Genomic DNA, 16,665 nt, shown 5'->3' on the forward strand with positions numbered 1-16,665 from the left:
CTTATTGGCCCTATCCCTGTTCTGATTTTTCTTTTATTTATGTGTCTGTCGAATACTTTACTATTTCTTTTTATATTCCTTGATAATTTAATCTCATAGTTCCTCTTTGCTTTGCTAATTGTTTTTTTGACTTCTTTCCTAACCTCTTCATATTCCCTTTTGTCACCCTCTCCTTTATTGTCTATGTACTTAAGAGTATCCCTTTTTCTTTAGTTTTAATTTTACCTTTATCTCTTTATTCATCCATGGTGTTTCATTATTGGCTAGTTTGTTCTTGCTTTCTAGAGGAATATACTTCTCCTGAACTCTACTGATCACCGTTTTAAATATTACCCACTGTTCTATTTGTTTGTCATTTTTTTCCCAAGTTACCTGCCTTAGTTCCATTCTCATCCCCTCAAAATTAGCTTTTTTACAATCTATTACTTTGGTATTGATCTTTCTCAATCATTATTTTAAACTTTATTATGTTATGATTGCTACTGCCTACATGTTCCCCTATGCTTACTTCTTTTATCTGTTCTGATTCATTTCCCATTACTAGATCCAGCAGTGATTCCTCACTTGTTGGACTGCTCATATACTGGGCAAGAAAGGAGTCATGTACATATTGTAAAAACTCCATTTCCTACCTCTTCTTGCTAGTTTATTTGGGGGTGGTTAAAATCGCCCGATTGTTATTTGATGTTTTTTTTTTACTCATTTCATAGATTTGTCTACATATTTCATCCTCCACTTCTCTTTCAGTATTAGGTGGTCTGTCGAATATATCTATTAATGTGATCGATTTCCTCTTATCCTTTGTCTCAATCCATATGGATTCTGTTTCTATCTTAATGTTACTGATGTCCTTTTTTCTATTGCCATTATGGTGTCTCTAATTAGTAACTTCTCCAACCCCCCCTCCCACCCCTTGTTCCTTCCCTATCCTTTCTAAATGCATCATATCCTGCAATATTTAACTGCCAGCCCTATTCCTTATGTAATCATGTTATAGTTATCCCTACCACATCTGATTTCTCGCTATTAATTATTGCCTCCAGTTCCCCGGTTTGTTTCGGATGCTGTGCACATTGCAATTTAATTTGTTTTTAGTAATTGTTCCCCTCCCTTTGTTTTTAACAGTCATTTTGTGCTTATGTTCTATAACTATTTGTTCCATGACCATTTATGTTCCCCTCATTCCTTACCTTGGTGTGACCTTTACTCATTTCCTATTTCTTTTTTCTTTAGACTTATGTTAACTTCCCCAGATCTCTTCCCCCACTTTGCTAGTTTAAAGTCCTATTGACAGCCCAATTTATCCTTTCCGCTAGGACACTGGTTGTATTCCAGTTCAGCTGGAGCCCGTCCCAGTGGTACAGCTCCTTCCTGTCCCAGTACTGGTGCTAGTGTTCCATGAAATGGAGACCCTCCTTCCCACACCAGTCTTTCAGCCATGCATTCATCTTCCAAATCCATCCATCCCTATACAGTGATTTACTGAATTGCCTGTGTAAGCAACTCACTCCATTAATGATTTGCTACTCAACTGCTAAGTAACTCTGATTACATTTGTGCATTACTATTAAGCGTTCATGCACCCAACTTTAAGTAGCGATTTGTAACCAATAGTGTTTAGTGAATGTCTTGTGGTCTGGTGTCTTTCTTGATGATTTGGCAATAGTTAATTCACTCACTCAGCAGCTTGAGAGTAACCTAATCAAGGGTTAGTAAATTAAATTCATTTTGATCCAAACTGGTTAGTGTAAGATGGTTCGGTGAGCCTCATTCATCCCTAGACCTACACAGGAAGGTAAAACCCCAAACGGTTCCTTAGTCAGGAGTTAAAGGAGGGAATTCGTCTGGTTCCTCGGCACGTATTTGTCACGATACCGAAACCCAGTTCTCGTATTATTTTCAAATCCCTCCACGACCTTGCTCCACCCTATCTGGGTGCTTTTCTCTGCTCCGCTGACTGCATTAGTCCTTATTCTTCACTTCCTCCACTCCACCAGTTCAGGCCAACATTCCTGCTCACCAACCCTTTGGAAATTGCTAACACATATTATGTACTGAGCATCATATCAATGTGAATTTTTGGAGTACTGGCAGAGCCCTGGGAGCAATTCACCCATGATCTAAATAAAGGGGAGAACCAAAATCAAAAAATGACTGCCATTATCTTTGAAGTTTATCTTAAAGGAAAAAGGTCACTTCATTTTATAAAATATTTTATCATAGCTGAGGGAAATGCAGTATTCTGATAACTGGTTCAAGATGTGCCTGGCAATAGGCAGCATAGTAGTATAAGCATTGGAACACCAAACACAATATCATGGAGTAGAGGCAACCTTCACTTTGCTGAGTTCCTGATCTCAGCTGTACTGGTCAGGATGGTAAGCATCTACTTGTGGTGGAAGGAGAAATACATAAGAAATTGAGTTGTCACTTGACTACTCTTGCACACTTACTGTTACCTAGTCAAAGGCCATCATTGCTGGAGGTCTAGGAACAATGGCCCACCCACTATCTCAGCAGAACATGGTGCAAAACCTAGTGAGACTATGTCATGATGTGGGAAAAATGAGCTTAAATTAAAGGTTGACCATCCATGCACAAAATAAAATATTAAGGATACTAGCATTCATCTGGACTGCACCAACTCCTACGGAATAAATGGCAACGGTGAAAAGATAGTACAACTGCAAATCACAGAATAAAAATCCTTCTCATGTTTCAAAAACACTATCATTAAACAACAGACTACTCTGTGCATTGTACTAAAAAACAAGGCTAGATAGATTGAATGTAGGAGGTGGTGATACAACCAAACAAAATGTTACACAAGATTAGGGCTCATGGGATTCAGGGTAATATATTAGCATGGATTGAGGAGTCGTTATATGACAGAAACGGGTCATTTTCGGGTTGGCAGGTTGTAACTCATGGGGTGCCACAGGGATCGGTGCTTGGGCCTCAGCTATTTACAATCTATATTAATGATTTAGATGAGGGGACCGAGTGTAATGTATCCAAGTTTGCTGACGATTCAAAGCTAGGTGGGAAAGTAAGCTGTGAGGAGGACGCAAAGAGATATCAACAGGTTAAGTTAGTGGGCAAGACGGTGGCAGACTGAGTATAATGTGGGGAAATGTCAAGTTATTCACTTTGGTAGGAAAAATAGAAAAACTGAATATTTTTTAAATGGTGAGAAACTATTAAATGTTGGTGCTGAGAGGGATCTGGGTGTCCTCATACACAAAACACAGAGTTAACATGCAGATACAGCAAGCAATTAGGAAGGCAAATGGTATGTTGGCCTTTATTGCAAGGCGTTGAAGTACAAGAGTAAGGAAGTCTTGCTGCAATTATACAGGGCTTTGGTGAGACCACACTTGGGGTACTGTGTACAGTTTTCGTCTCCTTACCTAAGGATGGATATACTTGCCTTCGAGGTGGTGCAATGAAGGTTCATTAGATTGATTCCTGGGATGAGAGGGTTATCCTGTTAGAAAAGATGGATGAGAATAGACCCATACTGTCTGGAGTTTAGAAGAATGAGAGGTGATCTCATTGAAACATGTATGATTTGAAGAGGGCTTGACAGGGTAGATGCTGAGAGGAAGTTTCCCCTGGCTGGAGAGTCTAGAACTTGGGACATCAACCACTTATCCTGAGACTGCCATTTAGGACTGAGAAGAGGAAGAATTTCATCACTGAGGGTCGTGAATATTTGGAATTCTCTACCCCAGAGGGCTGTGGATGCTCAGTTGTTGAGTATATTCAAGACTGAGATCGACAGATTTTTGGACACTAAGGGAATCAAGGGATATGGAGATCAGGCGGGAAAGTGGAGTTGAGGTCGAAGATCAGCCATGATCTTATTCAATGACGGAGCAGGCTCAAGTGACCATATGGCCGAATCCAGCTCCTATTTCTTATGTCGTTATGTTCAAACAGCTGCTAAAGGAGGAGCATCTGACATAGATTAATTCATGGAATTTTACGAAATGAAATAACAGCCAGCATTGTATTTCAAATTTATTTGAAAAGAAATACAAAAAAAACCCCATTTCATTGAAACCAATTTGTGCATTCGTCTTTAGCATCTCCCCCAATAAAACAAGTATCGCAAAGACCATTGTATTTACATAAAATTTTTAACAAGCTCTAATTGTAAAGCTAGGTTAGGAGTTTTTGTTCAGCCACTGAAGGATTTATAACAACTTTCATTTACGGGAAGGAAAGTAAGATCATTCGATGTGATATACTCCCCTCCCCACAATGTAGTTTGGACTAACAAAGAATGTTTCTTTATTATTCACGTCCTGGGTGCCTGTTATTCTAGTTTGGAACTCATCATGGAGCGCCTTCCTGCTAATATGAGCCATTACCTCAGTCAGGAAGTGCTCTGCACAGCAAACAGAGATTACTAGCCTTTTCAATTCTGGATGATGATCAAGAGGATTCAAAAACACTAATAATGCTTCCTACCTCCACCGTAATATAGAAGGGATATTCTTCCTTTTCCTGTGAAGCCTCATTTAATGCTGCTGAGACACAAATATTATCCTGACTTTACCAAATCCTAGGAACTCGCTGAATTATCCGAATCAATAATAAGACGACAATAAATGTGGAAGATCAACTCCTGTTATTCCTTTGCCTAATCACTGCCTTGTATATTTTTGAGACCCAAAAATCACGTAATTAGCAAAATTACAAAACAGTAGTATGTAAATCATAAAATATCACAATTCTATTGACATAATCCAAGTCATTCCAGGAATCACCATTGAGTGGGTAAAAACAAAAAGAAATCCATTTGACTGCAATAGACCAACAGTGAAAACATCTTTCAGTTGTGGCACAGGATAGATCCAACAATGAAACTGTTGGAGAAAGCTAACAGAATGGGTGTTTCCACATATTTGTAGTTCACTGGGTATCTTATGGCTGTCATGGATCTCAAACAAGGGTCATCCCCTCCTAAATCCCCCAAAAATACTCAAATAACAGATGCAATCAGAACTCTGAAAGGATTGCCTATATATCATTCCTATCAAATTCAATTTCAAATGATGTGCAGCAATTTTTGTCAAACTAATAATCAGAATCCAATCATAAATATCCCTTCTTTTAACTTTTGCTAGACTTTACCACTGGTTTACAATCTGTTGCTGAGATTTTCTTGGTATAAGCAGATTCTGCTTCGCTTTCTTCAGAACCAGATAATTGTAAACTGTTCTCCCAGTAGAATAGAGAGATTCTGCAAAGTCAGCACCTGAAAGAAATAAAAAAATCAGATACATGACATGAACAGAATAGAGTACAAAAGCAAGGAAGTTATTGTAAACCTTTATAAATCACTGGTTAGACCTCAACTAGAGTATTGTGTCCAATTCTGGGCACTACACTTTAGGAAGGATGTCAAGGCCTTAGAGGGTGCAGAGGAGATTTACCAGAATGGTACCATGGATTGGGGAATTCTGTTATGCCGAGAGACTAGAGAGGCTGGAATTGTTCTCCTTAGAGCAGAGAAGGTTAAGGGGAGATTTAATAGCAGTGTTCAAAATTATGAGGGTTTTGATGGAGTAAATAGGGAGAAACTGTTTCCACTGGCTGGAGGGTTGGTCACCAGAGGACACAGATTTAAGATAATTGGCAAAAAAGCCAGGGGGTAGATGAGGAGAATTATTTTTATGCAGCGAGATGTTATGATCTGGAATGCACTGCCTGAGAGGGTGGTGGAAGCAGATTCAATAGTAACTTTCAAAAAGGAGTTGGATCTCTACTTAAAAAGGAAAGATTTGCAGGGCTATGTGGAAAGAGCAGGCGAGTGGGACTAATTGGATCGCTCTTTCGAAGAGCCAGCACAGGCAGGATGGGCCGAATGGTTTCCTTCTGTGCTGTATGATTCTATGACAGAAACACTGATTCCTTTTCAGTATTCTTGCCTATAATGCAAAATTTGAAAACAATATTTTTTGTACATTTGGCACTGTGCATTGCAAAATTGAATTCAGCTTCCCTCGATAGCAACTAGATGAATCATACAGACAATACGGATCTTGGAATTACACTCCACCCCCCCCCCCCCCCCCACCTCGGCTGAGTCAGCTGATCTCAGTCAGGACAGAAATAGGGCTGCAACCCCAGGTTGGGATGATGAAATTGGCCATGATTCTCACCCTGGATCGCTATCCAGTGATCCCTGCTGGCTGGAACAGCACAAGTGTGTATGTAGGGTGAGGTCAAGCTTAACAGTGATGCCCCCATGAGAAAATAGCCTGTCAAAATTCACTGTCTAGGTTCATGCATTGAAGGATGGGTATTTGGTTAATATACCCGAAGGTGGCCAGAAACCATTGAACAGTACTCCAGCAAAGAGTCAACATCTTCAAGAGAAAAAAATTGGATAGAATGAGAAATACATCCAAACACTTTTCAAATTTCAAAATTAATTTTATTTGTATTTCTCAGGGTGGTTTAAATGCTATTTAGACAGAGTCTGTGTCCTCACCTTTGTGTCTAACCTATAGAAGAAGTCTGAGATCCAGAATCCATTAACAGAAACTTTCTGTGGGGGAGATGGAACTCCAAACACAAAGACGCTGCGCAGTTTCAGGCCATCCACCTGGCTGTTCAAATGGATTATCTCACTGAACAGCACATTCTGGGGGGGAAAAAAATATAGCTAGAAAAGGTACCACACACACTCAAATGATCAAATCTCTTCATAGCATATGCCAATTTCTCAAGCTGTGGCAGTCTATAACTGGACAGCACTGCAATCCAAGTATGTAAATTAAACAATATGCTTAACAAAATGCTACTTTGGGACAGTTTTGCATCTTAATATAAAGTCTACCATTCTCTAATCTCTATTTTAAAAAAATCCAAAATGAATTAAAATACAATGTTCTAAAAGGAAATATACAGAAAATACCTGTGATTATAATTCAGGATCAGGAAAGTCTGAAAGATTGGCTTCAACTTGGAGTTTTACATTCATTTTAACCCAGTTTCTGCCTGCTGATTCCCTAAGGAATCTCCTATCATCATTGTTCCTCCTTCAGCTGAGGGGCAGGGCAGTAAGTCATAGGAGTTTTCTGGCTGCTGTTGATGTTGCTCTATGATCACACAACACGAGATGCAGGACTACTGGGCAGGGTTAGTTCAGTCAACTTTTAAACCATTTGCCACACTCAATCTTGCTTCCTTATTGGTTTAAAGTTTCATGTGTAAACAAAGCATTAGAAACTTCTTGATTCAGAGAGATTGTAGCGAATAGGCTGTCATTTGCATGTTATCCAGGGAAGGAGTCCTTATGCATGTGTTTCAAGCTTAGATTCCACACAACCAACACTAATAATGAAGTGTCTAAAATCAGTCATACTTACATTTTTTGCGAGGAAGATAATTTCAGTATAATCACCATTTTCATAACTCAGCAGACTGTCACCATCATCCCAGAAGAGTTCCCCTCTAGCAAACCCCTGATCAGACAGGGCCACGATCAGACCAAATGGGTTCCCACGAGAGGCAGCAGTTGTGGTGTTGGGCTCCTTGATAGAATGCAGATATAAATACAATCATCACTGGGATGCAACCATAATGAGAATTAAGGAAACACACTTAAATCAGTATTAAGTTGTCACTTCTGAGGGTATTCTTATACTGATAATGTGCTTTTGATGACAGGAGTTGGGGTACTCACACAGCTGCTCTCAGGGAAAAATCTGGTCCTGGACAGTGTGGAGAATATAGACTTACTTTCTTTAAACTGGCAATCTGATGTGTGGGGAAAAAAAGCACTTCTTTCCTATTGGTTTGCTAACTGACCCACAATTACTAGTGACATGTTACAAAGTAAAAAGAGAGTGGCACCCAGAGACCAAATGACCTCAACTCCAGTGCTGCTCTCCTGGAATCCTAGTGCACAATATAAAAGTACATTGAGATCAAAGTGCTGGTGGCTGCCGAATCCTGTCCAGAAGAACTGATTTGGGAGAACAAAAGTTCTGATATAACATGTAGTGGCTCGGTTATGAATATGACATGTATCTTGCAGGATACTATAAGAGGTGATAATATTTCTTTAAATGGTAAATATGACTGGATTTAATTGAATTCTGGTACAATTCCAAGTAGTTACTCTATAATGCTAACGTGCAACCGTACACTGGTAATGCAGCACAATTATTAAGTGGCTACCCAATGGATGTGCCGTTACATTACAGTGCTATCATGGGTGGCAGCCCTGACTTTGTTTGCAGCGCTGTAAAGTAAATGAGCCAACACTACTGCATCAGGAGGAGAAGCTCACGAGAAACTCATGTTCCTCCAAAGGCAGCAATCTAACAGCAGCAGATATAAAACAATCCAGCCTGTGGCACGGGATACCTTTTTTTTTGGCCTTGGTCAGCTGAGTTTTCAGCCTGCCACTATAGTCCAACAAAGCAGTTTTTCACTTCTTTCTGTGGTCAGAATTGAAAATTATTTATAATCTGCACATGTGCAGTTGATTCTCTGCTGGTGCCAGTGTCTTTTACTCTGCTCCACAATGTAAATTTGATGGATTGCCACAGGAATGCACAGCAAATTCTAGAAATGCTTCTACCAGAAATAGTTCTGCAATTTAGAGGGACATGACAGCGTCAAAATGTCTCGTGACAAAACTTTGCCTGTGCCTTGCTGTAAAAATGTTAACCTCTGAATGTGTTCCAGTATACATCTTCCAGTATAAAATAAATTGAGGGTAAAATTCAACTTCGGCAGGGCAGCAAAATGGGAAAGGAAAATTGGGCAGGTGTATAACAGGTAACTGATCTGCTAGCACCCGTTTTGCACCCCCCTGAAGTTGAATTTCACCCCCACTGAAGTTACTTGCATACTCTTACCTGTGTAGGCAAAATGCAGCCCCCTCGTACATGAACATTTATTGTATCCAAGGGTGCCTGCAGTACAATGTACTGACCCTTACTATGAACAGCAGAACCCTAAACATTGAAATATACAAGATCAGGAGGGAACTAAAATGATGACAAATTCATACTAGCATGCATACATACATACAAATACTATGCTGTACACTGGGAATAACTTATTTGACTTTAGCTGATCCACTATATGATTTCCAGACTGGAGTGGAGTGGACATTTAATTGGATTTTTGGGTGGAGCAGAGACCATCAACCACTCGATACTGCACCTGAATTGTTCTGTGCTTCAGGTTACCAACATAAGATTGTGGTAAAGACTTTTTGTGAATCTCCTGGGATCTCACAAACAGAAAAAAACTGAATAAAGGCTAGGTTGGTAAAGTAACATTGCTGAGCACATGGAATGAACTGGAGCAGAGGGATAAGTGAGACCACTACACAATCCACAAAATATGGTCTGATCCAGCGGTTGTTTTTTGGACTGGAGGGAGGTGTGCAGTGGTGTTCCCCAGGGGTCAGTGCTGGCGCCACTGCTTTTCTTGATACATATTAATGACTTGGACTTGGGAGTACAGGACACAATTTCAAAATTTGTGGATGAACTTGGAAGGGTAGTGAACAGTGAGGAGGATAGCAATAGACTTCATGAGGATATAGACACTCTGGTGGCATGGGCGGACACATGGCAGATGAAGTTTAATGCGTAAAAATGCAAGATGATGCATTTTGGTAGGAAAAATTAGGAGAGGCAATATAAACTAGAGGGCACAATTCTAAAAGGGGTGGAGGAACAGAGGGATCTGGGATTTATGTGCATAAATCGTTGAAGGTGGCAGGGCAGGTTGAGATAGCGGTTAAAAAAGCATACGGGGTCCTGGGCTTTATAAATAGAGGCATAGAGTACAAAAGCAAGGAAGTCATGATGAACCTTTATTAAACACTGGTTCGGCCACAACTGGAGCATTGTGTCCAGTTCTGGGCACCGCTCTTTAGGAAGGATGTGAAGGTCTTAGAGAAGGTGCAGAGGAGATTTACTAGAATGACTCCAGGGATGAGGAACTTAAATTACATGGATAGACTGGAGAGGCTGGGATTTTTCTCTTTGGAACAGAGGAGGTTGAGAGGAGATTTGATAGAGGTGTTCAAAATCTAGACAAAGTGGATAGAGAGAAACTGTTCCCATTGGCAAAAGGGTCAAGAACCAGAGGGCATAGATTTAAGGTGATTGGCAAAAGAAGCAAAGGTGACATGGGAAAAACTTTTTTACTTAGGATCTGGAATGCACTGCCCGAGGGAGTGGTGTAGGCAGATTCAATCATGGCCTTCAAAAGGGAACTGGATAAGTACTTGAAATGAAAAAATGTGCAGGGCTACAGGGATAGGGCGGGGCAGTGGGACTAGCTGGATTGCTCATTCCTCGAGCCGGTGTGGACTCGATGGGCTGAATGGCCTCCTTCCATGCTGTAACCTTCTATGATACTATGATCTGAATGGGATTTCAGATCAAGCTGTGGCGTAAATGTAAATTCAGTGAGCATGTGACGCACAGATGTAGTACACTATCCAGTACTACAGTGACTGCAAGATCATGTTCAAGAATGACGGTAATATGACACTTACATTATGTAGATTGTACCAAGTTGTTGGGGGAAAATAGCCAGACACCTCCACTGTTTTAGGTTTCAATACTGGAGTGATGAGAAGTGCCTTCCCCCACATGAACTGACGATCAATGCTTGGTGTGTTTGGATCTTGAGGGAATCTAAAGCCAGTGAAATGAAAGCATTTACATATCTGGAGTAATTCCAACACAACTGACAGAAAAGGTCAGGTGAAGCTATTTAAATATTGTATTTTTAAAAAATGTACTAAAATGGATATTTTAACACTTTCCCACAAAAAGACATCCTTCGGCAATGAATGTCATATATACATTTACAAACATTTCATGGCTCTCTGGTAATTGGTGTCTCAAGAGCAGTGGTTATAGTTTCAAATCCCACTCTGTTGAATTCCCAAACTCAGTTGTGCTGCTGTGGGGAGATGTTGAGCAAAGGCCAGGTGCCTCTTCAATGTGGGGAGGGAAATGGGGAAAATATTGAAGGAAAAGTCAACCCATGACCATTCCAACCAGCTGGCTCAGAACAACATAACTAAGGTTCGGGAGTAGGCTGTCCATTTACCCTTTCATTTGGTTGATCTATCTTGCATGTGCACGATGTATGGAATTACAATTACAAACACATGGAGCGCTGCAATAGTATATACTTCCAGGCTACACCAAAAATAACTGCTGTTTGCAGTTGGACAGTATCTCCCCAAATGCAGCAAGACCTGGACAACATCCAGGCTTGGGCTGCTAAATGGCAAGTAACATTCACGCCAGACAAGTGCCAGGCATTGACCATCTCCAATAAGAGAGAGTCTAACCACCTCCTGTTGACATTCAAGGGCATTACCATTGCCAAATCCCCCACCATCAACATCCTGGGGGTGGCGGGGGGCTCACCATTGGCCAGGAACTTAACTGGACCAGCCACATAAATACTGTGGCTACAAGAGCAAGTCAGAGGCTGGGTATTCTGTGGTGAGTGACTCACCTCCTGACTCCTCAAAGTTTTTCCACCATCTACAAGGCACAAGTCAGAAGTATGATGGAATACTCTCCACTTTCCTGGATGTGTGCAGCTCCAACACTAAGTCCATTCCTTTATCCAAGTCATTAATACATACGGTGAAAAGCAGAGAGGCCCCACGAATACCACTTGTCCCACCAATCAGAAAACAAACCTTTATTCCTACTTTCTGTCTCTTACCTCCCAACCAATTACCGACCCAAGTCACAAGGCTACCTCCAATTCTGTGTGCTCTCATTTTTGCTAATAATTACCAGACATGGACCTGGAAACTGTTAAAAAGGAAGGCTGTGCTTCAGATGCAACCTAAATGGTAAAATATGAACACATTGGGTTTCTAATGACCCAAAATCTTAGTTTTGGAATCAACTAATGGAGAAAGTTTGACGTTAGCATTAAAATGTGACTGGATCATTTAAAACAAATCTACAGGCAAAACAAGACTGGAACTAGTTTAAACCTGGCTTCAGGTAAGGCTACTATTTTCCAACCTCATTAAGGTGCAGATACTTTTACACACAGTAATAAAAAGGTAACATACTCAAATGACAGTGGCTGAACAACCATCTCTCCAGCTGAGTGGGCTTTGTGGAAAAGTGTGTAAAGGAAAGGCAGCAGCATGTATCTAGTGAAGAGAGCTTTCCGCATTGCTGATTGCGCCGACTCACTGAAGACATATGGTTCCTGAGACTGAAAAACAAAATATACAGTCCTTCCTTTACAACTGGTATTCACATAGAATCATAGAATCTAGGGGTAAAAATTAACATGTGTCAAAAAGGGGCATGCAGGGAAAGATCAGGCCCGAAGCACACCTAATATTGGGCCTTGGGCCTCAATATCATTGAGCCGGCCGGCTGTGGACTCCTAATGGGCATCCATAGGCAGCTTGCCAGATAAGAGGCCTTGAAGTTCGGGCCGCTGTGTCGCCGACAGCAGCCCTTAGGCAAGTCCTTAAAGGTTACCGGGAGAAGGGGGTCAACCTGGACCTTTTTTCTGCCGACATCAATATGCCGGGCGGCACACTTTCAGCACGTAAGGAGAGTGCGTTTCTTGCTTGCCTTATCGGAGGCTTAGGTGCCCATTTAGCGCTCAAAAAATGGGCGCTGCGCCTTCAAATTTCTAAGCCCTAGACTCTGATCAGCACTATTACTCTTGTTTCCTTCTCAAGGCCTCTCGCCCTTGTCTACTCTCCTTTAGCGGTATGTTGGGGCTGAGGGGCCTCAAGCCTCTCCATGACGCCTGTCACAAATGCCATTCTGCTTTAACAAAATGAAAGCTTTGGTTTGAAAACAAGTCACATTTAATAAGTAAAATACTCATTCAAAATTTTGATCCAAGCACCAATTCTTGTCTTGTGCATCTTAGGCTTCTACCATTGACATCTTTGCCTCAGAGAGGAGGAAACCTTGCATTGTTTTCTCTTGTTTTGTGATAAGCAATGTCTCCAGTCATGAAACTGTTATTGACAGCTGAGAAAATGTCAGTAGCCAGACAGTGATGGCCCTCAGTGAAGAAAATTGCAGAGGTGAGAGCACTAATGGGATTTGTGAGAAAACTTCTCACCCTCAAATAACACTATACATCAAACATAAAAAATGTGTTTCTGCTTATGTTATTACAGTGTTTTCATTTCATGGAAAAATGATTAATGTTGTACCAAGTACATTACAAATTAAAAGAAAACACACGGTAAACTTCTATTTCACAGTTAATCTCCTTTTCCAGTTAAATATCTGAAAACTTTTTCACATCTTTACTGCCGTCAACAGAAATACAACAATTAATCTTTTAATTTCACACACTGCATTTTACAGTACTATATATTCAATGTTTTAAAACAAATAACTAAAATTGGACTCTACGCCAACTTCAATATTTACTAGTCTCTCAAGCACTAACCGGCTGTTTCTGGTCATTGTGATTCCGCATAAACGGGTAGAATGATCCAAGTTGTGTCCAGCGCACACAGAGCTCTTCATTGGTTCTCCAACGGAAACCACAGACATCCGCTCCAACCAGAGGAACCCCATACATGTTAAACAGCATTATTGCTGCAAAATACACAAGATAATGCATAAAAATGTTCAGATTTTTGATCTTTCACATTCCATATTTCAAATTTAAATTGTACATAACCAGTGTTCCCATTCCAATAGAATACCAACAAACAGTATGACTATCCTAATTAAAAATTTAAAAAAATCTCAGGCTATAATAAAAAGGCTCCCTTCGGTGGTGGCATGATACCCACAACATGTTGAACTTGCAATGTGTTCAACCGCACATTGGCTTGTATTTTTAGTTTCCCTACAGGGGAGATACGATGAGGCAGCAGGAATTAACGAAAAAACAAGGACAATCAGCCTGCACTTCTCGCACGCACATCCTAGTGGCCAGCGTACAGCTGCACAGGCAGAGGTTGGGACCAAGTGCCTGGTCCATTGTCAGCCAGGGAAGTTGCTCGGTTCAAAGATTCCACAGAAGGAGAAGTGAGAAAAATCAAAATCATGAAAAACAAAAGATTTGTCCTACATTCTGTTGAACACAAACTTTTTCCCGCATCTAGCCAGACTTGTCGCAGAGACAGTTCTCATATCTCTCTGTTGGCCACGATATCTATGTGATTCACAATAGTATTAATTTTACTATGATATGTTTTGATACTGTAGATGTTAGAAAGGCACATTTAAATCTTACTGCTAAATGTTGAACAAGAAATGTTGACTGAGTACATCCTCTCCAAACGCTTCATAGCTTCTCATTTATTAGAGGTGAAAGAAAAGATTGGTTGATTAATCAACACAATTGACTTGATCATGATATTATGTTAACTGACTGAAGGTAACACAACTAGTGGAATGTAAAACTATATTCTGACAGCTATACATTTTGAAAAGGACACATAAATAAAAACAGAAAGTGCTAGAAACACTCAGCAGGTCAGGCAACAACATCCTTGGAGAAAGGAAGGTAAGGTCTATAACAAAACTCCATTTCTGTACCTGGGATGGTGTAATACATGTCATTCCAGCTGCTCAAGATGTCCCCAGTCCAGTGTCCAGCATAATGGCCATGACTGGGGAATGTGGAACGTGAAATCACAAATGGACGTTTTCCTATCACCTTGATCAAAGCACTAGATATAAGAAAGGAGATCATATTAAACAAAAGGTGGCTTAAAATATGCATCAACTATCGCCAATATAAAACCTCATTATTTTTCAAATGAAAGATGGATATACTGAAACTACTTGTGCACCTATCTCTCTTCAATGATGCACCAACTTCACTTTAAAAGATGCACTAGCCAGTTCAGTAATGAGCTTTTAAGATTAGTAGGCAACACATAACACCCATTGTTGCTGTTGGCATCCCTCTGCCATACTTACCTTGCTGTAAAAAGTTAGAATCTGGTCACTGGGCTCTATTGGCATTAGTGCTTTTATATTCATTGTGCGGCTCTCCTTAACCTCACTTTTAGAGCATTACCACTGCATAGATGCAATCATACATGACACCAAACATTACAATATCATACAGATACTGTACCTGCTGTGAGGGTACTGATGTTGCTCTGCGATTTGCAGAAAGCTGAAGCACCGAGGGAATATGTCCAGATTTACTAGACACTCACAGATCATATTCCATATCATGATCTGATAAGAGTCAATCAGAGGTGTCAGACTTGCATCAATAAGCAAGAACAGTGATAGATGCTGAGACCCAAAATGGATTCTGGGGCAATGTATTGGCTCTGGCTTTTAGACAGTAGCCAGCATGCAGCTAATTCATGCTCAGGAGTTCCCCCAATGATTCAGTGAATTTATCTAATGAGTAGCTGAACCATTCAGACCAGGAATGTTCCAATTTGTCACCAGTCTGTGTTGAGTCAGCTGATCTGAGCCAGAGCAATGGTACAGGTGCTACAATTGATATCAGTGCCTTGGGTTAGGGAGGGGAAAAATCTGCCAACTTTCCTGCTCCTGATTGCTATTCAGTGACTCAGGCTTGAAGTGCACACTTGTGTGCATCTAGTGAGGGCAGAATCAGGCTTCAATGTGATGCCCTTTGCAGTGGAATAGCCTGACAACACTCATCTTCAAATCTCACACATGAAGAATAGCCATTTGCTCAAGGTACTGGAGAGCAACCAGCAACATGGAACCGAGTTCAAAAAGAATTTTTCTTGAAAACTTTAAGCATATTCTGCACAGTGTAAAAAAAGGCTTGTCTTGCTACACACATTACTACACCCATGTCCAGTAAAACTAATGCATTGCTCTTTGAATTGTCACTCACTCGTGGGAAGCAATGGCCTCAGTCAACCCATACAGGTTGTGAAGGTTATAATGTGATGATAGATACTGTTTTCCAGACATACACACTGTGCGATACCTCAGATTTCCTCCAGTCACACCTGCAGCAGACAAACAGAAAACAGTCATTTTCATAGTGAGCTGATTAAATTCTTTCCCACAAAAATCAGAGATCCAAGAGTATAACAAAATGCAGAACAAATCTCAAAGATAAACCTGCATGTACAAAATACAACAAACAAAACCCTTAAAAATTACTGCAAAGAAATGGTACAGAAAGGCTTGGTCAGAGGAGGTTGAAAGATATTTCTTGCTTTTGCTAATGAATTAGCTTTTACCTGGTACATAAGGAGGATTTTCTAAATTGTTGTCTGGACAGCCATTTATTGCTCCATTAACAAAGTTGGATGGTTCATTCATATCCTGTGAAACAAACAGCTTATTTTTATTTCTTTACCATTGCTAGCTAAAAAAAAATTGTTGATTTCAGTCAGGCCACACAGATGCACCTTCCTCTGCATCCTTTAAACCATCCCTACTGACCGCTGACTATAGCACACATTCCACTCCACACTGCATTTTCCAATAACAGTTTGTACTTCAACCATGCTCGATTCTCTAAACCAACAGTTTGTGCCCCCTGAGAACATACACTTTTTATACATTTTTCACAAATAAAGACCAATTATTTAACTACAAAGCATTTTGATACATCTCTGTCATTAATAAAACCTTGTCTTGAACATTTCTGTTGCCTGTCTTCTGAACTCTAATCTTCATTGCA

At 40.4% G+C, this 16,665-nt stretch overlaps 1 protein-coding gene across 2 annotated transcripts in view; it reads right to left on the bottom strand.

Annotated features, from left to right (window-relative positions):
- Positions 1-4,008: 4,008 nt before the first annotated feature.
- gaa (alpha glucosidase) overlaps positions 4,009-16,665 on the bottom strand; it is a 39,065-nt gene continuing 26,408 nt past the window's right edge. For both annotated transcript variants that reach the window (XM_068004108.1, XM_068004107.1), the window contains exons 11-20: positions 16,220-16,304; positions 15,865-15,982; positions 14,568-14,701; positions 13,465-13,616; positions 12,104-12,252; positions 10,547-10,688; positions 8,886-8,984; positions 7,386-7,550; positions 6,506-6,658; positions 4,009-5,266 (exon numbers count right to left, since the gene is read on the bottom strand). In XM_068004108.1, the coding sequence (XP_067860209.1) occupies positions 5,204-5,266; positions 6,506-6,658; positions 7,386-7,550; positions 8,886-8,984; positions 10,547-10,688; positions 12,104-12,252; positions 13,465-13,616; positions 14,568-14,701; positions 15,865-15,982; positions 16,220-16,304 (1,260 nt within the window). In that variant the 3' untranslated portion in view covers positions 4,009-5,203. The remainder of the gene's footprint in view (positions 5,267-6,505; positions 6,659-7,385; positions 7,551-8,885; positions 8,985-10,546; positions 10,689-12,103; positions 12,253-13,464; positions 13,617-14,567; positions 14,702-15,864; positions 15,983-16,219; positions 16,305-16,665) is intronic.

The sequence above is a fragment of the Heptranchias perlo genome, chromosome 23 (assembly GCF_035084215.1).
Source record: "Heptranchias perlo isolate sHepPer1 chromosome 23, sHepPer1.hap1, whole genome shotgun sequence".
Taxonomy (NCBI): Eukaryota; Metazoa; Chordata; class Chondrichthyes; order Hexanchiformes; family Hexanchidae; genus Heptranchias; species Heptranchias perlo.